The sequence below is a fragment of the Sabethes cyaneus genome, chromosome 3 (assembly GCF_943734655.1).
Source record: "Sabethes cyaneus chromosome 3, idSabCyanKW18_F2, whole genome shotgun sequence".
NCBI classification, from domain to species: domain Eukaryota; kingdom Metazoa; phylum Arthropoda; class Insecta; order Diptera; family Culicidae; genus Sabethes; species Sabethes cyaneus.
The window spans coordinates 127639981-127665365 of record NC_071355.1 but is presented as its reverse complement, the minus strand read 5'-3'; the positions used below and the strand labels follow the sequence as shown (position 1 = coordinate 127665365).

Sequence of the window (25385 nt, the reverse complement as noted above, 5' to 3'; positions counted from 1 at the left end):
TTGAGAACATGGGTGACTGACTATTTCGATGTGTAATTGAGAAATGAATTAATGTTTCTAATACTTCACGATCAATACGGTATACGGTTGCTTAAATTAAAACACGTTCCATCCAACATTTTGCTTGCATGATGCTCTTGAATATCTGCCTTTGATGTCTTCTTTTAAAAAATAGTTTTATTCGAATAGATGCTTGTGCTACTGCTTGAAAATCCTTAAGTTGAAGTCACTGTTCCAAGATGATAGCTTTTTATCATAAATTTACCCGTCTCAACACTACGTAGAAAACCATAAAAAGTAATCTTAGATTGCTACAAAACGGTCTTAGAAGATAATTAACACTTTCACCCAATGTTGCTATTCATCGATAAAAGTACTGATTCGGTTCGAAACACACTCAAAGGTGATTCCATAACTTCAAATTCTCTGGCAATGCTTTTCTAGCTGAGAATTATTTAATGAGAGTGAGAGAAAAGCGAATTACCATTCACTCTTTTTCATGCAATGATTTGATCGCTAGTGATGTTAATCAAAAACGAATACCTCGCATTTTACTCATCGCGATGAGTAGCTATGATTTATCAATTTTGGAAAACAGGCAAAAACGCTATCGGATATTGAATTATACCGTTAAAAAAATCTTGTACCTAACACTTATGTTGGTTTTTGGGTTTTTAGTTCGACTATTAGCACCTGAGGTACTTGGAATATACATTTTTGCGACAGAATACATAAATGCGCTTCAAAACATTAACGTTCTTCTACACCCAGAAGACTTTAAATCTCATAAAATTATTTTAACATGTTATTCATAATTTTTCTACATTCACGTTTAGTGCAGCATAAATCTTTTTTTCGTGACAATGACAAGCACCAGCAACATTTGCAAATGTTTACAATATACAAGCGATTTTTCAGACTTGTTGGCAGGATCCAATTTTGAACAGTGGCCGACGATATTTTTATTATCAACCTTCATTGTTAGTCACACAAGAAGATGTATTATTTTTCATAGCTTCGAACCTTCTAGCCACCAAATAATAATAATAATATTGCACCAGGTTTGCATTTCATTGAAACTAAATCTTGAAACCATTTTGTTTGTCCGTGTGCCGCTTGAAGTTACTGGTTGTGTATGGCGTCGCAAGTATATGTTGACGTTTGGCAAGTTACTAATTATTATATGTGGTACGAATATCGTTTTATTTTTGAACCAGCAATATTTTTTTTGTAATTTGCCAAAAAATATGCTTGTTTACGTTTCATCGCAAAATACATTCTTGGTTGGATGACAGCAAGTAACGATGATTAGCGATGAGTGTGAGACAGAGATACCGAGCGAGTATTTGCGAGCGTAATCCATTCATATTTTGCTCATCTGTTTTTGCGTCGGCGATTCATCGCGAGCAATCAGGATACGATCGAGTTGCCAGTTGGTAAAATTCAAATCGCTGACGAGCAGGTGATGAGCCTTCATCGTGATGAGAATTTGCAATATTGCTTTCACCCTTATTCTGCGAGTCACGTGACTCAATACGACAATTGTCACTCGCCGTGACTCGCCACGGTGAGTCGAATTGAGTGCTGTCAACTAGGTGACATCCGTGCCACCTAAATGACAAACCGTGTCACCTAGGTGACAAAGCGAGTCTCCAAATTAGTTACGTCACTCGCCTCGCAGAATAAGGGTGTTTAAAAGCTTACGAGAAATCAGACGAAAAATATCGCGGGCGGATAACAATGTTGCTCATGCTGCTTATTGAACAATCATGTTCGAGCATTTAAAAAAAAAATCTTTTTTGTTTTACTACTTGTAGGAAAGCGATATAACGACATTTCTTTGAGACATCTTGATACCGTTTTGACGAAAAAATTTCCGCTTGCAATTTGGAATGTTGCACTTCATTGTATTCATGAAAATACATACTAGAAACACTGACGAACTGACATGACACATTGAAGAAAATCCTTTAAAAACCATCGTCCTGCACATTTTGCTTGCACACTCTGTTATGCATGTTGCGGAGTAGCTGTATTTGCAGGGTTTTATGCTGTAGGGTTTTGTACATTCGAATGGTTTTATACTGAAAACTCAAAGCAACACTCGCGCGCCGCGGTGTGGCCTTGTTGCGAAACATGCTTTTTTGAAAAAATGAGTGGTTTTTGATTGGACGATGGAATTATCGCGAGTGTCTCGTCTGTTTGTCTGTGCTAGAAATAATGTTCTAAGCATAAACATAAAAACTGTGAGAAAAAAAATTGACAAATCTTGCGTATTCAACGATTTTTTTAAAAAATTAACTAATTTTCCATACAAAATGCTCGAAATCTCAGAACTAGTGTACATGTGTTAGTGAAAAGTGTATATGACAGCTCGCATTGTCATATACCTGGTATATATCAATTTACTTTGAACAGCAACAACAAATCGCGCGTCGATGTGTGCGTACGATACACGTCAGCAAGCTCAATACGACGACTGGCTTGTTAGGTTAGCATCTTACCCCGAAGCTAACTGGGTGGATTATGATTCAGCACATATGGGGTTATTCGGGACAAAAATGTGTAATACCTTAGAAACTATGATACACGATATGCTTTCAACACATAAGATGGTTTTTATTCCAATGGTAATGGTTGCTTCTAAAATGCATTATTAGTTTGATATATGTATTGTAGTTTTCAGAGCCATACGATTTTGTTTCAAACCGCCCCAATATAACCAGAACTACCCCGTTAACCGGTTCATTATAAGTTAAATAGCTTATATACCCTAAAATCATCAATTGACCCCAAACCCGGTTACTGAAGTGGCTATTTGGTTCCAAAATGTCTCCATTGCACTTCCATTAAGGTCTTTTGATCAAAGCGATATGATTTGATGTGCCTCATGATGCATTATCCCAAAATCCAAAGAGTTCCCCTGAACCAGGTACCGGATATTCCGGATCCGATAGTGATGTGGTCATTTGCTTCCAAAATGTCTTTATTATACTTTCAATAGTCTCATTTTATCATATTTGATGTGCCGTAAGATGATTTATCCTAAAATTTAAACAATGTGTCGCGAATCAGGTATCAGATGTTCTTTCGGCACCGATGGTGAAGTGACCATGTTGGTCCAAAATGTCTCCATTACTTCTATTAGTCTTATTTCATCAAGCAGATGTGATTCGAAGTTGGCGGTACATCAATTGATGCTTGCGGCAATGAATTATTTCAAAATACAAAACGAAATTCGAATTAAAATGAGAATGAGAGCAAGCTCAAATCTTTTTCTAATGCATTAGGAAGGTTAAGAGGCTATACTATACACAGTTCAGAGGACTAAACCTTTTAACTGCTTTAAAGTGGAAATTTGTATACATGTTACGGTAACAGACCAAAAAAAATAATTTTAACCTTCGATTAATCTCTAGAAAATATTTCCAGAAAACTTGTATTAAATCAACAAATCGAAAATATAACTTGTTTAAGAGAGAGAACTGGCAGCACGGTCAACGGCAGATGCCCGGTTTGTGTGTGCTGCAGTATTTTTATAATTTCGAGTGGTTTGTCGCAGAATATGGCAGTGCAGTTTGTAGGAATAGTGAAATCTATGTGATACGCGGGTGGATAACATGGATTAAACACCCATAAAGTGCTTCTTGTCATGATAATTGAAAGTAAAAGTTTGCAAGATCCAGACGCTATTTCCGTATCAATGCGAGGCGATACGTTGTGGGTGTGAGCAAGATAGGACATACGTTACTGCTATCTGTGGGAACTACCAGCTCATTTGTTTCTCTCCTGATATAACCAAAACAAGGATAAGAAGGAGAAGAGAAAGCAACGAAAATTCATCTTTCTTTGGTCATCTATTGCGAGATAAGTTATACATTTTTAATAAAAAATACATTTTGTTCCAGCTGGTAGGGGAGGGAAACATGCTATTAATCGACTCAGGTCGTCTTTTATATAACGCATTATGGCATGCTTTCGGTTATTGGGAATTCCATCTAACATAACATAATCTCAAAGTGATACCAATTACCGACTATATATTGTCAATTGCAAGAAAAATTGTGCCGTCCAAGGTGCGATATCACTCATAAAAGTGCTATTTTAGCTTAAATCGTTTCGGTCTCTTCGGCGCACTTATTGCTTGGAAGATAACGAAAAAGTGCGCCGAAGATACCGAAACGGTTTAATGCAGAATAGCACTTTTATGAGCGATATCGCACTTTGGATGGTGCAGTTTTCCTTGCAATTAACAATAATTTATCAAAATTACCAATAGCGCTAATATAACAATTTAATGATTCAAATTCGATCAAATCTGTTATTCGCAAAAAGTGGCATCACGGTTTCTGATATGATTTGCGATGCGCACTCTGCGCACTGTACGAGAAAATTCGCGATGGATTAGTACCACGATCTCTTTTACTCTCTTGAACTTCCCATGTGGCGTATGAGTACGGGGAGTCTATTTGTTTTTGTTTCGGTCTTTTGCACTCTAACAGATCCCTGACCTTGCTTTGGTTTCACTCAAACTCAAATCGCGACTACGAAGCTGAAGGGGATTATTAGGCCTGTTCGCACTTATACGGGGTCCCATGCCGAACTGTCATTGTGTGAATGATGACAAAAGCAAAAATGCTTCCCTCTTCTTTTTTCTCACATAGAAACCAAACAAATATTAGCAACTTCGCAGTCGCGAATCTAGGTACAAACTTTAAAAGTGGCAACAGAGCAACATCGTAATCCTGGCAAAGCGAGCTTTTGCAAAATGTTTCTCTTTTTTTTTTAAGTGGGTCTATAAGGGCTCTGTCAGGTATGTTTTTTACAAGACAGGACAGGTAATGGTTTTTTAGTCTCGCTGTTGCGTTATTCGTTTTCAGGAGATGTTTGCATTTTGGACTCGCCTCTGTATTGGTGGTGGGTTGCCAGTAGCCACTAGGACGTATCGGAATTGGAATTCAGGTTTTCTTTACTATTTGCATTAGATCATTGCATTTAATGATCCATACCAGAGGGAGTGTACAGTGAGCCTGTTGTTTACCCGTTGATTTTGTATGATAATGACAATTTGACGTGTTGGCGATGGTATTTTCAAAATTACGGTGGTTTTTGGTTTATGAAGACAGATACCTTTTTGTTTATGATTATCTGATTGTGGGGATGTGAGACACGTCTGAAGCAATTCGGATTGCATCGGGATACTCCATTTCGATTTTCCCAAATAAAGAATCTTTTGTTATCATACGCATTAATACTTGATTGACGCAGAATGGAATATAATCATCCAACATATTCATTATTTAATGGTTTAGGAGTATGATTGCGATACATGAATATACGCAGCGGTTGAGCTAGACATAGTGATGCTCAATTTTCAAGTTGATCAATTGATAGGTTGACCGACTTGACCAGTCATTTAGTATACTCATTTATTCGCAAAGTATTTGGAGTGAACTGATTAGCAAATAATCGATAACCAACATTCTTTTTCTTTTGTGGTGCTTCAAGTTTAAGATACCCGATCGTCAATCTTTTTCATACATATTGACAATATACGTTTAAAAGACGCGGATCAGTACTCAAAAAAATTTCTATTTACAGAAACATCATAATCTCGGATACCTATAGCAAAACTCCCTACGACCGCCGGTTTGAGTTTAGTTTGCTGCCAATAATGATAACACATTTTACTCGTTACCTTGATCCAACAATTATCCGCCTGTTGTTTACACTATTTCCAGGCAAAGCTAAAAAAATGTTCTCTGGTATAAATCTGTTCGTAAAACTAAAACAAAAACTAAAATATCTTAAACAGGCTTATCTTGACTGTCGACTTGAAAATATTTAAATATGTAATAATTCTCCTAACCACTTAAAAAAATAAATAAATTTAAAGAATAACGATCATATCACTTATCAAGGTGAATCCCGATCCAACGAAACCTGCCTTACTAACAAATCACAACTCCTTCCTGTAATCTTTGCAGGGATGCAGAGGTTAACACGGTCCCAAAAACAGCAAAGATTACACTAACACTCCTTCCCCAATCCCATCTGATTGCAAGGACGTGGCCGGCGCAGTTATTGACCCTATATATATCGAGTCACTGAATTTTGCACAGTGAGGATGATCGGTCACTCCCAACCTCATTCACTTGATTCATTGTGCAATTTCACTGGTTCGGGTCAATCACTGAGTGCAACCATTGATATGTGCAATCAGTCTAAGCTAAGCTAAGCTAAATCGAAAATATAACTTGTTTAAAAGTTTCAAGTGGATCGCTTTAGATTTTTTCGAGAAATCATGCTCATCGACTTTGGAAACACCATTTTTGAGAAACTCGCTTTCGCGATTTGCGCTCTGACACGTAACAATCAGCCAAAAAAGTAGTCGGACAGCAGCGCACAAATTTTTCTCTTGATAATATTGTTCAGTATTTTTACAAAGAATGGCAACGCATTTTTAAAACAATGTTTACCTGAAACACATTTAGATGCCTAGCAACAATACATATAGTTTAAATTTCCCAAAAAAGTTTATATTTATTTATATTTATATTTATTTATTTATATACAGTCAACAGGTTAAAAACAACCCCAATGACTCCACTTAAATTTACTTACAAATAATACAAACATCTTTTAACATCACACCGATAACGCTCTTACAAAATTACTTTTAATAACACGTCTACACAAATTAAAATCGAAGCACTCGAAACAATTCTCAAATACACGACACATATTTTTTATTGGCTCATGCATCCCATAGTTTGTCCTGGATCTCCCTATATCGAGGAACATATGGGAACGAAGAGCACGTCTGCGGATGTTCACGTCCAAGAGGCCTAGAAGTTCAGGGCAGTCAATGTAGGACGTTAGTAAGTCGCTGATGAAGCAAGCCTTGGCGACATCTCTCCTAACGCTGAGTGAGTCAAGGTGGATTAACTTGCAGCGATCAGCATAACGAGGTAGGTTATTCCGGTCGTTCCATGGCAGGTATCGTAGTGCATAGCGTACAAATTTGCGTTGGACGGCCTCGACTTTGATGATCCCATTTTGATAGAACGGTGCCCAAACGACCGACGAATATTCGAGAGTTGAACGCACTAAAGCACAGTATAAGGCTTTGAGGCAGTAAGCGTCCTGGAAATACTTGCCGAATCGAAAGATGAATCCCAACTGCGACGAGGCCTTGGAGACAACATATGACACTTGATCTTTGAATGTCAGTGAGGAATCAAGAAGTACACCAAGATCTTTCACAGTGTTCTCACGTTTTAAAGATGTACCATCGAGAATGTAGTCGTGAAGCATTGGTGATCGTTTGCGGCCGAAAGAAATAACACAGCATTTAGAAACGTTCAAAACCATCCGATTTGTTTTACACCATGCTCCAAATGCTACGAGTTGTTGTTGAAGAGAGAGGGCATCGCTTGGTTTGTTGATGACGTAATAAAGTTTCAGGTCATCAGCGTAAGATTTTTTATAACAATCCAGGATCCAGTTTGCGTCATTCATATATAACAGGAAAAGAAACGGGCCAAGATGGCTGCCTTGTGGAACTCCGGACTTAACTGGAAACGAAGGCGAAACAAAATCTTCTATCTTAACGGACATATTCCGTCCAGTCAGGTACGAACGCAACCAGGAGTGTAGGCTACCAGAAATTCCCAATCTCTCGAATTTAGCCAATGCAATATCATGATCCATTTTGTCAAATGCAGCCGACAAATCAGTATAGATGGCGTCTACTTGCGAGCCTTTCTCTATATGGCGAATGACAAAAGAAGTGAATGCCACAAGGTTGGTGGTAGTCGATCGCTTTGGGTTTCATGTTGATCTGGCGAGATATATGGCGAGCATTTCTGCGTTAAAAATTCAAGAACAATTAGTTCAAAAAGCTTCGAAGAGGCACACAAAGCGGCAATTCCTCGGTAGTTGGATACGGATCGCTTGCATCCCTTCTTGTGAACCGGAAAAACGTAAGAATTTTTCCAGCAGCTAGGAAAAACACCAGTAGCCAATGAGCAGTCAAATATTGATGCAAGTGGAGATGCAATAGCATTGATGCAGTTCTTTAGCGTAACGGCTGGAATTCCATCGGGGCCGGCATTCGAAGAACATTTCAAACGTTTTGCTGCTGCTATAACGATATCACTTGTGATCGAGTAATGGGGGCCAACGCCAGGTAAGGATGGCACATTCTCAGCTGCTTCTGTGATAACAAGCGGGCTGGCTGGAGTATCAAGGAAAACACTGCTGAACTGTTCACGAAAGAGCGATGCTATTTGATCTATTGTCGACGCCTCTATGTCTCCGTGATACATGGATGTAGGAAGACCAGACTCTTTTCGTTGATCGTTAACATAACGCCAGAATCCTTTTGGTTTAGATTTGAGTGACCGTTGCAAGCGATTTAGATGAATATGAAAAAGACGCTTATTTAATCTTTTGTACTTCCTATTGGCTTCAAGGTACAGGGCTTTCGATGTTGCAGTTTTCAATAAGCTGAATTTTTTCAATGCCTTCTTTTTCAACTTTTTTAGACGTTTTAGGCAACGAGTTGACCAGGCAGGGTAAGCAGGCCGTTTTCTTATTCGCTTTGGAACAAACTGATCAATTGCATATAGTAAAACATTGCAAACAGTGGAAGCAGCCAGGTTGACGTCACGATCACGGATTAATTCATTCCAAGGAACAGATGTGAGAAAGGCATTCATAGCGGTGTAGTCAGCTTTACTAAAATTATAAAATATACTATTGGGACTAGCACTAATGATTGGACTTCGAGCTTCATAATGCATAGATAATAGCAAAGGCGGGTGGTGTCTACAATCTTTGACCAACGGACATGGTGCATGTGTCAAGCTAATATTAGTCACTTCCTTGCTTACAAAACAGAGATCTAACAAACGGCCATTTTCGTTGAATATCCTGTTCAGCTGTCCCAAACAAGCTGTACTAAATGCGTCTAACAAACAGCTGGATGTAACACTGTTACTAGAGCGAGTCGCATTCGGATAGAGAAATCCGTTAGTGTTGAGCTGCCAAGTAATGCTGCGAAGATTGAAGTCGCCTATAATGATGATGTTATCCTTGGCATGCAGCTGAGATACGATCCAGTCGAGCGATTTGATAAGCTTTTCGATGACATCAACATTGTTAACACGATCTGGAGGAAGATAGATAACACCGATGAAAGTGTTCGCTCCGAACAGCGCAGCTTTAATCCAGAGTTGTTCGATTGCTGAATAATCGGGCGGAAAGACTTGACGCGAGTTGATTCGCGAGCGGATGGCTAGTGAAACACCACCTCCTGAGCACTTATCACTATTGTTAACTTATAGTTGAAATAAATATTTTTTCTCGCTTAACTGCTACTTTGTAGGACCATCTACATTCTTGAAAACCTGTTCCAATCTGTTTGGGATAAAATTAACGTATTTCCAAATATTCCTGTGTGAATTGCTGGCCATTTTTTACAAGACTTCGATTCAAGTCATTTTGATTAAAAATCAAACGATTTCTTATTATAGTTTTAAAATGATCTCAAGAGATGTTCAAACGGGTTCAAAGCTGAACTAAGTGCTAATGTTTTGATAATGCTAGGACAATTGTATTTATGGTACCGACCGCTTACAATGTATATTGAGATTGTTTAAATCCATCATCTCGGTACAATATGAATGTACCACACAACTATAAGTTTACTTTAACATGTTATCACAGAACAGAAGTGGAAGTAGAAATCTAAACACGTACATGCTACAGATTTCTACAGATACTAGCGAACCTGGCGAGTCACTTTTTTCCACGATAACACACACACGTATACGAATGCACACAAAAGCATGTAAAAGCTGCTATGCGATTGGCAGCGAGCGTTCTGCTTATATTGCTGTTATTCGCTTCTATACGAAAACCTTCCCAAAGAAAAATAAAAACAAAAAAGACTGTTACCAGTTTTGATCGCCGAATCGTTAGGACTTCCACTTCTGTTCTGTGATGTTATTCTTATTGACTTTTTCGGTGGGAAAAAGTTTATTTCACTTTCGCTTAAGGTTGTTCAGATAATCGAATTTATACTTAGTTCTATCCAAAAATATGTCCTGCTTTTTACGAGCCATAATGGCGGACGTGTTCGTAATATTTTACCAGCATTTTTGACATTTCCCTAATACATCGCACGTTTTCTTTCCGTACTTTCCTTTAGTTTTACCGTGAACAAGCCCCGCCTAGCCGAGCTTCGAACATACGACGACTGGCTTGTTAGACCAGCATCGTACCTCGAAGCTAACTAGGCGGTGCTAACTGGTTTGTGTATGTGACATAAAATTAGTTTGTGTGTGTGACACCTATGCTTGTATATGCATATGTACATGCGTGCATACATATATACGTAAACATAATGACAAATATATTTTGTTATTGTCGAACTGAGTCGAATGACAGTCGCCATTATGGCTCGAAGAAGCTGGATACATAAATGCATATCCAGCTTTTTACATGCCATAATGGCGGACGACGTTCGTAATATTTCGATAGCATTTTTGACATTTCCTAAATACATCGCACGTTTTCTTTCCGCACGTTCCTTTAGTTTTAAGGTGAACGTGCCGACAGAAAACGTGCGATGTAATTTATTTATTTATTTATTTATTTATTTATTTATTATTGAGAACTTCATCCGACAGGAATGTCTTAATGAATATATTCATGATTGGGAAAAGCCGCCTTGAAATGCATACACAGCAGTTTTCAAGCCGGCATAAAAACCCAATATCTTTTCGTTTGGAGAAACAAAGGTCAATACAGAACACTAAACACAAAGTTACAAATATCGAACATTAACAAAAACTACCGAAAATCAAAAAATTAAAAGTTCAAATCAACCTGGTTATACGCTAGAGCCAGTCGACGAACTGGTTCATGCTGGCTATAATTTGTGCGGTGCGCGTTCAAACGAAGAAGCTGTTGATGGCGTTGTGGGCGACGAGGGCAATAAAGTTGAAGCATCGACAGGATGGTTGGACAATCATAGCTACCGCAGAGGATTTTTTGAGCAGTTCGAGCCATGATATCTTTACGTCGCCTTTCGAGGGGTGTAATTCCTATTAGGAGGCACAGGTCCGTATAGGGCGGTAGGTTGTCAGAATTTCTCCATGGTAGTGTACGGCAAACCCTTAAAACAAAGTGTTTCTGTACGCGTTCGATTTGTTTTATCCAATTATCGTAATAGGGATCCCAAATAGCGCAGGCTGACTCCAAAATTGACCGCACCAGCGAGCAATACAAGGTTCGCAAGGTACCGGGGTCTTCGAACTCCTTGCCAATTCTCATGATCAGTCCGAGTTGTCGATTAGCCTTGCTGATAATCATGGAATAATGTTGCCTAAATGTAAGTTGAGCATCCAAGACTACTCCGAGATCGGTAAGTACATCGCAGCGTTGCAGAAGTATTCCATCAATGCGATAGTCATGCACCATAGGCTGCTTTTTACGATGGAAACTGATTGCAGTGCATTTAGATGCTTAGCGACATGTAATTTCTGGAGCACCAGTCTGCGAATGAATCAATCAGCGCATGAAGACTATTGCAATCATTGCGAGTTTCGATACGCTGAAAGATCTTCGTGTCATCTGCGTACAACAATCGTGTGCCACGAGGTAATAGTTTAGTAACATCGATAATAAACAAGGAAAACAGTAAGGGTCCCAGTATGCTGCCTTGAGGGACCCCAGAATTGTTGCTGAACCAGCCAGATTGAGATGCACCCAACTTTACAGCAATTTTTCGATTGCGTAAGTAGGATTCAAACCATGCTACCATTGCAACAGAAGCAGCTAAACACTAAAAGCAGCTTTTAGGTCTGTATAGATAGCATCTATTTGGAAACTCCGTTCCATCCCACGCAGGCAAAATGAGGTAAATTCCATTAAATTTGTAGTTACAGACCTGCCAGGGAAGAATCCGTGTTGTGCGGTGGAAATATAGTTTTTTTACGGTGAACATCAAATGGTTGTAAATAATAGCTTTGAACACTTTCGAGCAAGCGCACAAACAGGAAATCCCAGGATATTGTTCAACATTACGTTTGTCGCCCTTCTTAAACACCGGAAACATGAAAGACTCTTTCCAGCTGCAAGGGAACTGTTGATAATGCAAAGAAAGGTTGAAAATGGAGGCAAGCAGTGATTTTAGAGTCTCATAACAATTTTTCAGAAGTGCAGCGGGAATGCCATCGGGTCCGGGACAGTACGACTGTTTTAAATTGACGATAGCATTAGCAACTTCCTCGTCCGAAATTGTAAAGATGCCTGCAGTAAACATGTTGCTAGGGACATGTACGAGGGCTGTTGCGATCTCGTCTGTCGAAGCACACACAGGATTGAAGAGGCTTGCTAAATGCTCAGCAAATAACTCACATTTGCTGCTATCGGTAGTAGCTTCATTATGCCGCAGATACATACTAGATGGAAGCCCGTCTTCTTTGCGCTTCGAGTTAACGAACTTCCAAAAGCATTTTGGATTTGAGCGCAGGTTGCGTTCAGTCTTACGTACATAATCTCTATGGAGTCTTCTGTTTAGTGTTTTGTACGCTCTGCTTGCTGTGATAAAACGACAACGAGTAGCAGGATTCCTATTTTTTGGTAGGCACGAAGTGCTGATTTCCGAGAACGGTTGAGTCGAGTAAGTAGTCTATTTCCTCAAATAGGCTTAGGACGCGGACGAACTCTGGGGACATGTTGAAGAATTAACTCTTGAATTTTGGCGTTAAATTCTGAAACAGCTTCATTTGCGTCGCTGCACGCATGGATAGTCACCCAATCGAATTCTCTCAAAGCTGAGTTGATTGCATCATAGTTGCCACGCCGAAAGTCAAAACTGTTAGAATCGAATTCTTCAATGAAATGAGCTTTGATTGGCCTGTTGAATGTAACTATCAACGGTGGATGATGTATGTCGATGTTACTGAGGGAAACAAGTGCAGTCGTGACCGAGCAAGCTGATAACGCTTGCTGATTCGCAAAAACCAAATCCAGAAATCGTCCATTCTGGTTGCATACATTATTGATTTGATACATGCTATGCAAAGCCATACCATCCAACAAACAAGCACTGCCTGCATTCATTGATGAGCGTAGAGGGTCGACAAAGAGATAACCAGCTCGTGGATGAGCCGACCACGATAAACCAGGACGGTTGTAATCGCCGAATAAAAGTAAATCGTCGTTGATATCCATCGAATTAACAGCTCTTTCAAGTGACGAGATGTGACGATCTAATATATCCACTTCGTTTCGCAAATTAGGTGGAATATAAACAGCGCCGATTACGAAATGTCAAAAATGCTGTCCAAATATTACGAACACACTAACACAGATTATACGGTTCGCCATTACGGCTCGTAAAAAGCTGGATAAAATTATTGAAAAATATTCTCCTTTACGGAGAAAATGCTCACTTAAGTTAAACAAATAATATTTCATTCAGATTTTCAGGTTTATATACCCACGAGCGATAGGATGCTTCTTGAAAACTGCTATCCAAAATAACAGTATACTCTGTGAAAAAAATATCAATCAATCCGGCATAGAACAATACTAACGTGATTAGTAGGCCCTATTGTGATAATAGATGCCTTTGCATTTGCATTTTCCATTTTGGACTTATGGCCAATATTTTGCATCAAATACTCCTATGTGCGAAGTAAAGCTGAAATATTTAGACGAGTTGAGGAATTTCGTTTAGACGAGATTTTGAATGATAAGTGCACTCAAAACAAAAAGCCGTCAAAGTTCTTTCTTATGGGTAGAGTTTTAAGCCAGAGCGTAGATGCCAGGTTTTGCTCGAACGATTGTTCGAACTTCCACTTCTGTTCTGTGGTTGTAGCTTCGTACAACGTTGAAAGAGGTAGGTACAGTAACCACCGTTGTACCACTTTGCTTGCGTGATTCTATCGTGGTACACGGTGACAGACATACAATTGTACAGGTACAACCAGGGCCCGGCATCGTCGAAACAAATAAATGAAACTGATTTTCTCTTACCTTCGCTTCATACATGAAGTGACTTGCTTCATTTGTTGAACAGAACGTTTCAAGCGAGCTTCAGTTGAAGTTGGTGGCTGTTTCAATTGACGACGGCAGAAAGTCAGTCACGATTTGTCGACATTGACTAGCTTAACTTTAATATGCGTTGCATTGTAGGAAATGTTACTTAAATTCAATTTATTTGCATTCAAAGTTGCTGGCCTTCTTCTGAATATTTGATAGAAAAGTACAAATGAAAAGTTTAAATCGATAGTCATGATGACGTGAAACCCGTTTCGCGGACGCTGACTGAAGCCAGTTTGAAACTGAAACGGTGCTGCTTCTGTTGAAACCGAAGCTTTACTGCTTCATTGTTGAGTGACGCTATGCAATTGAAGGTGACGTTGTCGGACTCTGGGTACAACGCTGGTACAATTGTATGTCTGTCTCTGGTATTAGTTAAATAAATTAATTAATTAATTCGAAAGCACATTCTGTAACATAAGCATTAAATATATTTCTTAAATAAATGGTTTTCTGCATAACTTGGCCTCTTTCCAGAGACGGGTAAACCTCTTAAGTTTAAAACTTCTCTAATAAAAAAATGGCTTGGCGCCCCAAATGAAAATCCTGGCTACGTCACTGATTGCTTCTTGTATTTTGGGAAACTATAGTGGTGGTGACGTTAGTGTATTAGATGACTTTAATTTGAAATTTTCTCCAACAATTCCCGAAATATTTGTTCCTGAATGGATGTCTGTTCTCTGTGGTATGTCATCAGCACTATCTATACTGGCGGCAGGGTTTACTAAACTAGTTAAATCTCGCGTCACTTTTCATTTTGTCCAATGTAACAAATGTAAACAAATCCGGTTTATCACAACAAATTATTGCTCTTTTTAAACTCTATGTTATACAAAAACACCTGCCCAAATAGAATTATTTTGAGGTGAAAAAATTAGCATTATCAAAATGTCCAATGTGCACATTCGAATTACGAATGACTGACTGTTACTTCGGTCGTTCTCATCTGATGTCCAAAGTGCAAAAAAAAATCAAAACAAACCCAATCTGTACATTGGACGTTTAGCAAGTGAAAGTTTTTTTTCGCATTATTTATGCATTTTAAGTGAAACAAGCGGTCTAATATTGAAAAATAACCTCGAAAATAGCGTAGCACGGCAACGCACGTATTTTACGGTGATTTCGCTTAATTTATGTGCAATAGCCTGGAAAAATCAAACCGTCCAAAGTACAGCATGAGATGGTAAACAGTCCAATGTAACTTTTTCCATAATAAACCAAAACTGCTTAGTTTTAATTAGATTTTTAAAATCTCCGTTAAATATTGAATGTTATTATTCATCAACCACGTTGAGTGAATGACTGAAAATTATTTCATTTTGAAACAATTTAAAATTCAATTCGAAGAACTTCGATCTCGTTTTTCTCAATATGGTGGAATTGTTTTTTTTTCCATGTGTGGACTCATTACTGCGACCAGTATAGTTGATCTATTGTAATATCGCCCGGGTGTTTGCTGTATGACCTGCACTGCATTTCTTTTTGCTATAATCGCTATTGAGTGAGCGATATGCTTATTAAATTTTATGCGTGCTTGCGTGTATTGGGGTTTACCCTTCCTTCAAAGCTTAATCTTCTTTACCCACTTATTCCTCGCTGCCAGCACTATCCCATATTATAGCCGTCCCTGGCGAGGACTCATTCGTACCTCTGACCAGTACACTTAACTATAGGAGGGACATTTGCACTGTTAAGAGGCTTCAGAGGGTAAATATAGAATTCAGCACGAAGGAAGGGTAAATGGAGGGGCCTGAGAATAAACCCATGCTAAAGTCACTTGACATCGAGAATGGCTTGATTCTACTAAGATTCGAACCCACGACCACTCGCTTGTCAAAGCAGACTCGGTAACCTTGCGGCTACGGAGGGGGCTCCGGTGGAATTGTTACATTGGACGAAATCAAAAGTGACGCGAGAAATCACCTTTTCATTTTACACAGGTGTTAGTTAGAGTGACTAAAAAAGTATTCGGACAGCAGCGCATAAATTTTTCTTTTAGTAATTTTGCGCAGTATTTTTGCAAAGAATGGAACCACATATTTTTTAAAACAATGTTTAACTAAAGCATATTTACATGCACAACAAAAATTCGGGGAAAAGCTTTCCGTTTTGAAGATAGAGTACATATAGTTTGAATTGCCTAAAAATGCAGCCAAAAAAGTATTCGGACAGTTAACTATCAGTTGAAACAAATGTCCTTTCTCGCTCAACTACTGCCTTGTAGGACCATTTACATTCTTGGTGACCTGTTTTAATCTGTTTGGGATAAAATTTACAATTTGTCAAATATCCCTCTATGAATTGCTGACCATTTTTTTACAAGAGCTCGGTGTAAGTCATTTTGATGAGAAATTGAATGATTTCTCATTATAGAAATGAAATTATCAACCGACTGTACAGAGTGGCGACATGTCATCCTAAAAGTATGCAATGCTTATTTTCTTTCTCTTTCCTGCATACACGTTGGATTGGTTGTCTGCTCGATTGGAATAACACTGACAGATAATTATCATTCCAATTTTGACATTGTCGCCACTCTATATATAGATACTCTAGTGTTAGTAACATATGATATAGTTAAGCATATGCATATGAGAATGCTTTAAAAACCCTCTTGCCGTCAGAAGCCACTTTACTGACGATTGAATCTGCGAAGAGTGGTGTAGGGTAAAGAACTAGTTTTAAGCAGTCTAAGCGGGTCACTGATTGTTTTACCTTATTACAAGCGATGGGTTGACTAAGTGGGGGATATCAGCATACCAATCTTCTTGCTATCTTTAGTTCTTCAAGCTGTTACCATTGGAAGACACTATTGTTGAGCTAAACTTTTGATTTTTCGCTTTAAAAGTTGGAGCGGCGGAACTAATTTTGAACAGACCGAACCCATTTTCACCCGCAAGGTGCTTTTTAAGCAATCCTGAAATCTGAATTTTTTTACGTCCCCTTAAAAATCCCTTGAACTTTTCCCCCTATTCAGTAAGTTCGCGTTCCTATCCGCGACCTACTAATCGGCATCTGATGCGTAATCGGCATAGCGTATCGGCATAGATGCGTAAAATGCCATCTGTCTAAATTGTTTATCGGGGCATACAGTCACCGCACCGTTCGGCAAACGGTATTTGTCGTCTCTTTTATTCTCTGGTGTTCTTATGGGAAACTGCGAGTTTGACGTCTCACTCGCTGTTCATAAGGATTGATGAAGGGACGGTAGGGGAAAGAAATGAAAATTTTTTGGAGAAGGAGGGGAAGTGCGGAAAGGAATGGGGGGGGGGGGGGTACTGGTAGCTATGCTTGACAAGTAGTCATTTTGACTCCTACTTTTTGTCCAATGCTGGAAGGTGCATGAGTCGAACCAAGCTGTAATCTGAGATTATAACCGGATTCAAACCCACAACACCCTCCAGGGCATGTGGTTCGCTGGCACTTGTACCTTTGAACCATAGAGGCGCTGGAGTCCAGTTCGAAAATTATTGAAAAAGCTGTCTTTTGTAGACTAATCTCAAGTTTTTTAGTCTGGACCTTGAAATGCGGTCATACATATATATTAATATTTTTTGAAACGATGGTTCTACAATTGATGAAGGGACGGTAGGGGAAAGAAATGAAAATTTTTTGGTGAAGGAGGGGAAGTGCGGTACTGGTAGCTATGCTTGACAAGTAGTCATTTTGACTCCTACCTTTTGTCCAATGCTGGAAGGTGCATGAGTCGAACCAAGCTGTAATCTGAGATTATAACCGGATTCGAACCCACAACACCCTCCAGGGCATGTGGTTCGCTGGTACTTGTACCTTTGAACCATAGAGGCGCTGGACTCCAGCGTACTGTCTTTTGTGTTGTTTTTAATAAAGAAAAATTAATTATGAACATACATTTCTCTTGAAAGTATTGAACCACGTTTTCACCATAGGAGGTTTCAGTTAATTTCAAACTTAAAATTCTTATTTCCAGAACCGAAACAGTGTCTTGGCAACACCATAGTTCATCAGTTGTGCTGCAGCTGCTGCTAGTGGTGAACAGGTTCCGTCAATTCAGAATTTGTTTTCAGTTTTGTTAGAAAATAATAAAACTTTCGGCTAGTGACAAAGCCTTAGATAATAGAAAAAAGAGAGTGAATAATATGGTATGTGACAGTTGAGTGCTTGACTTTTAGAGTGGTTGTAATCAGTGCTGAAAAATGTGATGGATTCGTTAGTAGCGAGGTGGCGATTGCCTTCAGCAGCTGAAAAATGTACGATTTGGGACAACAATTTTTAATTCATCCTATTTCTTGTCGGAAACCCAATAAATTGTGTTTGTGTGAATCAAATGTATGGTTAAGTGATTTGTGAAGATGATCCTATCAAAAGATTTTGAAAATATGAATAAAAAAAGCGTTTTTGGCTCATTTATGTTCAACTGATTAAAATAGGTGACACTGCTTAACTCGTTCCTTACCCTATATATATTCTTTAATAATCTAAGCTTAAACTAACGCAAAGTCGATTGTGATGACTCTGCTATTCACAACAAAGTAGCAGCACATGACAGATGATGACAAGGTGTTGCGCTTTGCAAAGCTAGTGCTTTATTTAGGAAACCAACGGTTACAATTACAATGCTATTCGAACAATACACTGAATCCTTTAACACATATTTGTTATGTAGATAACTCTTTACTAGAAGTTTCGGCGCATGTTTCGAAAGAACTTCTTCGTGTTGCGGAAAGAGAAGCCATTCGCCCTAATGCTCGGATTGCGTTTCCAGTTTTCTGAAATATAAAAAAGGAATTTAAGTGCTCAAAAACAATAAAAAACATAAGCATATTAAGTAGATAAATATAGATTATTTTATGTCAAGTAACGAAGAAAAAGTTCAAGCGTGTAATCGGCCCTCGAATTTTGTTCGTTTTATATCAGAAAGTAAGAATACAATATTTAGTGCCGGTTGGACTCGATTAACCGCTCTAAGGTCTACATCATTTTTAGCATCCGAAAATTTACTAAAATGACCGTAACTTTTTTATCTGTCGATATTTTTTCACCAAATTTGGGAATTTTCCCGAAATTCTTTTCAATTTTCGTAATATGTATCTGCAAATCATGGCCGTATGTCACATAGTTTTGAAGTTATTCCGGTGTTGCTTGGGGGACAGCGACATGGCTTTTTAAGATAATGTTGCTAAATATTTGAGATTTGTTTGAAACGTACTGATTTTCTTTAACAAATCATCGAATGTGGTCATATTAGTAGCTTTACTGCAGTTACAAGTCCTGGACGCGCCATTCGGATCCGGAGAGATACTATTAATTCGTTATTCAGGCACTTCAAAGTTTCCGATTAAACCTTAAAATAATTATTTTCAAATCTGCTGGGCCCTGTATTATGTATTATGTAATATTATACTAATAATATTATTCTTGTAGTTTGTAATTTGTATAATTCTGTAGCATATTATCAACTTACCACCCTTTCGTACGCGATGAATTATAACCGTCGCGGGGGCAAATATCGTTTATTTTGTCAAGTAAATCAATAGCTTACGTGCTAGACAAGCATAATATATACTTATAACTTACATACAGTCAAGTAGATTCTTTCTGTGACGATTTCAAGCTATCAAAAAATCAGAGGGGTTGTGTACAAGACACGACCGCATATATAGGTGACGCAGGACTACGTAAGTCTCTTTGTAGTGATAGTAGCATGTATTCATGCTTGTAATCATTCGATTCTTCATGTATACATGCTATATGCAACATATATACATGCTACATGCGTTATATGTAACATTTATCAAAGTAGTAACATTGCATACGTTCAATTCTCAAAAGATTGTGCATTTGAAAACAATTTAACAAAATCAAGAACACAAACTATTGCTTTCCTGCTACCTTACTGAAATTAAAGATTGTTTTTATTACCCATGGTTCCCCACGTTGAAGGGATTTTACCAATTCAATCCTATTTTATCAACAGCACATCTTTTCAATACACTTCTAATGAGACGGTCGGTAAGCATGCGTATTCACGGGAAACTAGCAGTCATTGGCTTTTCGTCGGAAAGCCCAATTTCGGAAGCAGCTTTTCGGCCCAAAAGCGGGATTGTGTTTATAAAAATGTATATACTGCATTCTTCTTGCCAATCTGAACACAGCGAATATATTTTCATAAACCGAATTTTTGTTTCAAACAAAAAAACTGCTTTTGAAATTGGCAGAATCGATGATGACTAATTTCACCTTCATACAGAGTCGTATTATAACCGAACACTACAGCTGTAGCACATTTTTCCAACACAGATATCAAATTCGCCGAGGTTTAATCGTCTCGCAGGGCAGTAAAGAATTTGCGATCTGTTGGGACAACGAACTTGTATCATTTTTTCTGGCACACTTCCCTAACACAGACATCAAATTAGACTAGGTTTAATCGCGTTCGTAAGAAATCTATTGGCACGAGGGGGTTTTGTCACTCTTTCTGGCGTACTTCCCAAGCAAGGACATCAAAATGGTCTAGGTTTAACCGCAGTGTTAAGAAATCTTGTTGAAATGAGGAAACCTGGTCACTTGTTTTGGCTTACTTCCCAGGCACAGATATCAAATTGGTATAGGTTTAGATTATCGCAAAGAATCTTCCACCAATCACGAAGCGAGAATTCTGGTAAAACATAGGTTCATTATTTTTAATTTTTCAATAGTTCAACATCAAGAATCCATACTTTTCTTCATTTGGGTCAATTCTTAGAAGATTTTCCGATCGATTGGTGTAAGAATATTGAAAATCGATAGGAAAACCTCTGAGCTATTAGCGCTCAAAACCTTTCATTTTTCGTGACGCTCGCATTTTTCGATTTTTTGGAATGACACCCTATCTCAAAACTTGCCGTAAGACGTAGTCCTACGTCAAAAGTGAGCAGCGCGTTTTGTTACCAAAGAAACGTGCAATAACAAATCTACAAGTACAATTCTACAAGTCCAATATTACAAGTAAATTTTACAAATATTATTAGTTAAATTTACACGGCTTTGTTGAATAAACCAAAAACAAGAGAAAATTACTTTCTTTGGCTAGTACCTTTTTCTACAAGTGTTTATGGACGTTCCCTCGCTACCAAAGTCGAATGAGCTATCAACAGGAGAACTCATTGGATTTCGCCACACACGAAGGTTGACACGAAGCGAATCAATTTTTATATGTATGATGTATTGAAACCTATTGCAATATTAAGTAAAAGAATATATCGAGTTTAATTGTACTTTGTCCGTAGTCAAATAAAGTTGTTTTCTCTCTACACGGTTAGAGTTATTTTTCACGTTCCAGAGATACACCATCCGGTCGAAACAAACCGGACGAGATCATAAGGTCCTTCGAACCGGATCTGTTGGAAGCACACGGACCGGTATTACGGAAAACACTCTGGGAACAGGCCTATACTGCTCTTGCTTGGAACTCGATACGCTACCCAGACGCGTAACATCGGCGCCATTGCAGTTAGGCTGGCTAGTGACGCTCACTTTAGCGGGAAACGGATAACCACAATTGCGGCTGTTGCGGACATTTCGGATAGGAGCCATTACTAAGCTCAGCAGGCATTTGCCCAAGATTGTGCATTGGTCGGCTCATTGTGGAGATTTACTATTACTCGGCGAAATTTACATCGTTTACGGTGCTACGGCGGCTAACACCTGCCGTAGGTTTCATCTACCTTGCTTCGCTTCTCTTGGCCTCTGAATCAGATTGCTACGGTCTCGGCACTTGGATATCATCATTGGATCCAACAGATATCGGCTCTTCATGTGGATTCCAACCCAAAGGTCAACTGCAATACGAGCGGCCATCTTTGAAGGTGGCGAAGGTGGCCATTGTTCACAACTAAGGACATCGTGGGAGTCACTTTTCTGTAAAGTAAGTGCTACACTGTGGGGGGCTCCGTAGCCGCAAGGTTACCGAGTCTGCTTTGACAAGCGAGTGGTCGTGGGTTCGAATCTTAGTAGAATCAAGCCATTCGATGTCAAGTGACTTTAGCATGGGTTTATTCTCAGGCCCCTTCATTTACCCTTCCTTCGTGCTGAATTCTATATTTACCCTCTGAAGCCTCTTGACAGTGCAAATGTCCCTCCTATAGTTAAGTGTACTGGTCAGAGGTACGAATGAGTCCTCGCCAGGGACGGCTATAATATGGGATAGTGCTGGCAGCGAGGAATAAGTGGGTAAAGTAGATCAAGCTTTGAAGGAAGGGTAAACCCCAACACACGCAAGCACGCATAAAATTTAATAAGCATATCGCTCACTCAATAGCGATAATAACAAAAAGAAATGTAGTGCAGGTCATACAGCAAACACCCGGGCGATATTACAATAGATCAACTATACTGGTCGCAGTAATGAGTCCACACATGGAAAAAAAAGTGCTACACTGTATATGTTCTTACCGAAGCTAGGAAACTAGACTGAAACTACAACGAATATTTCCTTTCCTGTTCGAGGCGCTGTGAAGATGTCAAAACCCGCCACATGTTCAAGGAAATCTCTGTCGATTAAAACCATTACAAATCGGCTTAAGGCACTGCAAGCATCGTATGACACCATTCACAAATTCGTCGAAGGTTTCAATAAAGAGCATGGTGCAAGCGATGTGCTTGTACGATTGGAGCACATTGACAGTTTGTGGGAGCAAATAAATGATACAGTTAATGAGTTGCTGTCTCATGATGAGTTTGGGACAGATTCGACTGCTGTTATGGAGGAACGGAGCCTCTATGAAAATCGGTAGTATGACAGTAAATCGTTTCTCATGGATAAACACAAGTTGCTCGCGGATCCAATTAGTCTGGATCAAACTAGTCGCACTAATACTTCGTTCTCACAGGGTGTCACCACATAAGTACGCCTCCCACAGATCACTTTGTCCAAATTCAGCGGTAACATTGAAGAATGGATTAGTTTTAGAAATCTTGATCGGGATAGAATGGTACCACCCACTTCGAAGGGCTTTCTTCACTAGCGCTTCGCTAGCCCCGAGAAATCACTCCGGCAGGAATCTGCCAAACCGCGATGAGAAAACTGAACTGATCACCAAAGTTCCTTTTCTTGACGGGAACTTGACCGCACAACACAAGGTCAATGTCATCGACCGAATAAAGAGAAAAAACGAGCGACGTAGGTTTGCTATCGATAAAGTGTAATTTAAGACTAATTATTAACAAGGATATGTGATCAATTTATAGATTGACTGTTGCCTCTTCTCTAAGCACACAGTGTGGGTGACGATCATCGGTCATCGATTGGGTACACTCACTTTCAAGTGTGATGAGTGCTCTCGCGATTAAGATAATTTGTTAGGGTGGGTAATATTTACAATGTATAATCCTAACATTTCGGTCACCTTGAAACATTAGTGTTTCAATAACTTACAGCTATTATGTACAGCAGGCTTGTTATTCCCTCACTCATTGTGCAAAAAGTGCAACTTTTTTTGTTCACCACAATGAGCAGAACTGCTTTCAGAAATGAGAAATAAATCCACACAATGAGAAACAGACTAAACATAATGAGAAAAACCGACGCGCAGAAAAACTTCTTAATACGCTCTTTAAATGAGCAACTTTCGGTTTTGCTCCCGGTCCTCTCGGTAGCTACAGCAGTAAACGTGAAAACAAAACAACCGGTGCGCGTACAGAAACTATAGACACAGAGGCGTCAAGACAATCAAAAGTCGTTAAATTTTGAATCTTAGCGGAGAATTACCTTTGTTTATAATGGGATTTTCCTGATGGTGGGCGTCAAGAAGCAAATGCAAGGGAATTCAAATGTCATATCTAAATAACATTTTTCGCATTGTTGCCGTTGTGACATGCCCAACCATATGATGCAGTTGCGTTCACGGGCAGCCAAACTCAACTGAATATACTAAATGAAGAATCATGATTCAACTTTAATGGATTAATATTTTTCTGATGGCAATGACCGCTACTGACAATCGTTGTTTTTTCTCAACGCACTACCCATGCTACGGGTAGTTAGTTGTCATACGTCAGCGCATCGCATCAACGTATTCAAAGTGTATTAACATTCTCCTCAATGAGTAGCACAGTGTGCGGGTGCTCATACAACTGCGTTCAGCAAGAAAGAGAAAAGTTAAAATGAAACGGAGTAGAATAAATCGCGTTGAAGACTGAGCACAGTTTGAATTTTTCTAATCTCTTTTTTTCTTCTGTTTACGACTGTTCGCGGTAGCGAACGGAATATTCCATGCAACGTCAAATTCATCTACGCGCAGCAAAGCATCACGCCACCACCACAGGGACCAAGCGAACGACACATCAACGAGGAAGCAAACACGTTCGAACACGTCCAAGTACGCGCTGTTGGACAACGAATGAAAACCTACCACGCATACGATCAGCCAATCAGCCCCCAGCCAATCAGCGACCAGCAGCGTCTGTAGCGCGCAGTTTTAGGTATAAATAGTGGCGCTCTAGCGCAATTTAGTTAATAAGTTTTCTGACCATTATACGGTATACATCGAAAGGATAAAGTGTTCCCTTATTTGAAGTATCCTGAGAAAGCCGAAGAGAGCCGCATTGGATTTGTGTTTCGTGTACTAGTGGTGAATAGCTGCTCATTGTCTGAAGAGTTTTAGGCATCGTTCTTTTAAGAACGTTGCTTCCCGAGTTAGCTATAACCGCTATCCTTTCCGTGTGGCACGCTGTTGCCACTGTCCTTTGCGTGCTTTCCCCATCCTGTGTACAGTACTGCGCCGAAGCAGTCTGCTGTGTCCGCTGCGCAAAGGCGTCAACATAATTTTGGTCCTTCGAGCCGGATAAGAGATCCGCAGTGAAAAAAGTGACAGTGTTTCTGCAGCAAAATAGACAACTAAAACAGTGAAAGTCTTGAGTGGAAAATTCCACGTCGTTCCGTAAGAGTATTTTTCTGCAGTTAAGTGAGAACTTTCCGTAAAGCAAGCTAAAAGTGAACATTTCGTGACGCTTGCCGTGAAGAACAGTGAACTTTTGACTATTTCCGTGTTAAAATACGAACCTTTCGTGAACATTGAGCGAGCATTAGCTACCGTAAGAAGTTTGACTGTGTCTGTGCAGTGTTTGAGTGTGCGCTCCCGTCGTGAAGTAACCAGATGCCGTTAGCCCACACACCGGACAGGAAGGCAACCCCAACTACAATGGAGGCAGCGAAGCCGCTGATCCACCAGCGCGGCCAAGTAAGGGCCAAGGTAACTGCCCTGCTAAAGCAGATCGAGCGAGCGGAAGCAGATACTTCTCAGGTG

The 25385-nt window shown here is 39.3% G+C and overlaps 1 protein-coding gene across 1 annotated transcript; it reads right to left on the bottom strand.

Moving 5' to 3' along the window:
• Positions 1–7735: 7735 nt before the first annotated feature.
• Positions 7736–21939, bottom strand: LOC128740120 (uncharacterized). The gene is made up of 3 exons (XM_053835631.1): positions 21807–21939; positions 7921–9319; positions 7736–7868 (listed from the first exon to the last, which is right to left on the bottom strand). The coding sequence occupies exons 1-3, from the start codon at positions 21937–21939 to the stop codon at positions 7736–7738; spliced, it is 1665 nt and encodes a 554-aa protein (XP_053691606.1).
• Positions 21940–25385: the final 3446 nt, after the last annotated feature.

Excerpts from the sequence above, each read along its gene's own strand:
- LOC128740120 (XM_053835631.1), bottom strand. The coding sequence starts at position 21,939 with ATGGCCGCTCGTATTGCAGTTGACCTTTGGGTTGGAATCCACATGAAG. Across the intron at positions 9,320-21,806 it reads GCCAAGAGAAGCGAAGCAAG|GAGGTGGTGTTTCACTAGCC; the intron begins GTAGATGAAACC and ends ATAAGTGCTCAG. Across the intron at positions 7,869-7,920 it reads TACCGAGGAATTGCCGCTTT|AAATGCTCGCCATATATCTC; the intron begins GTGTGCCTCTTC and ends TTTTTAACGCAG.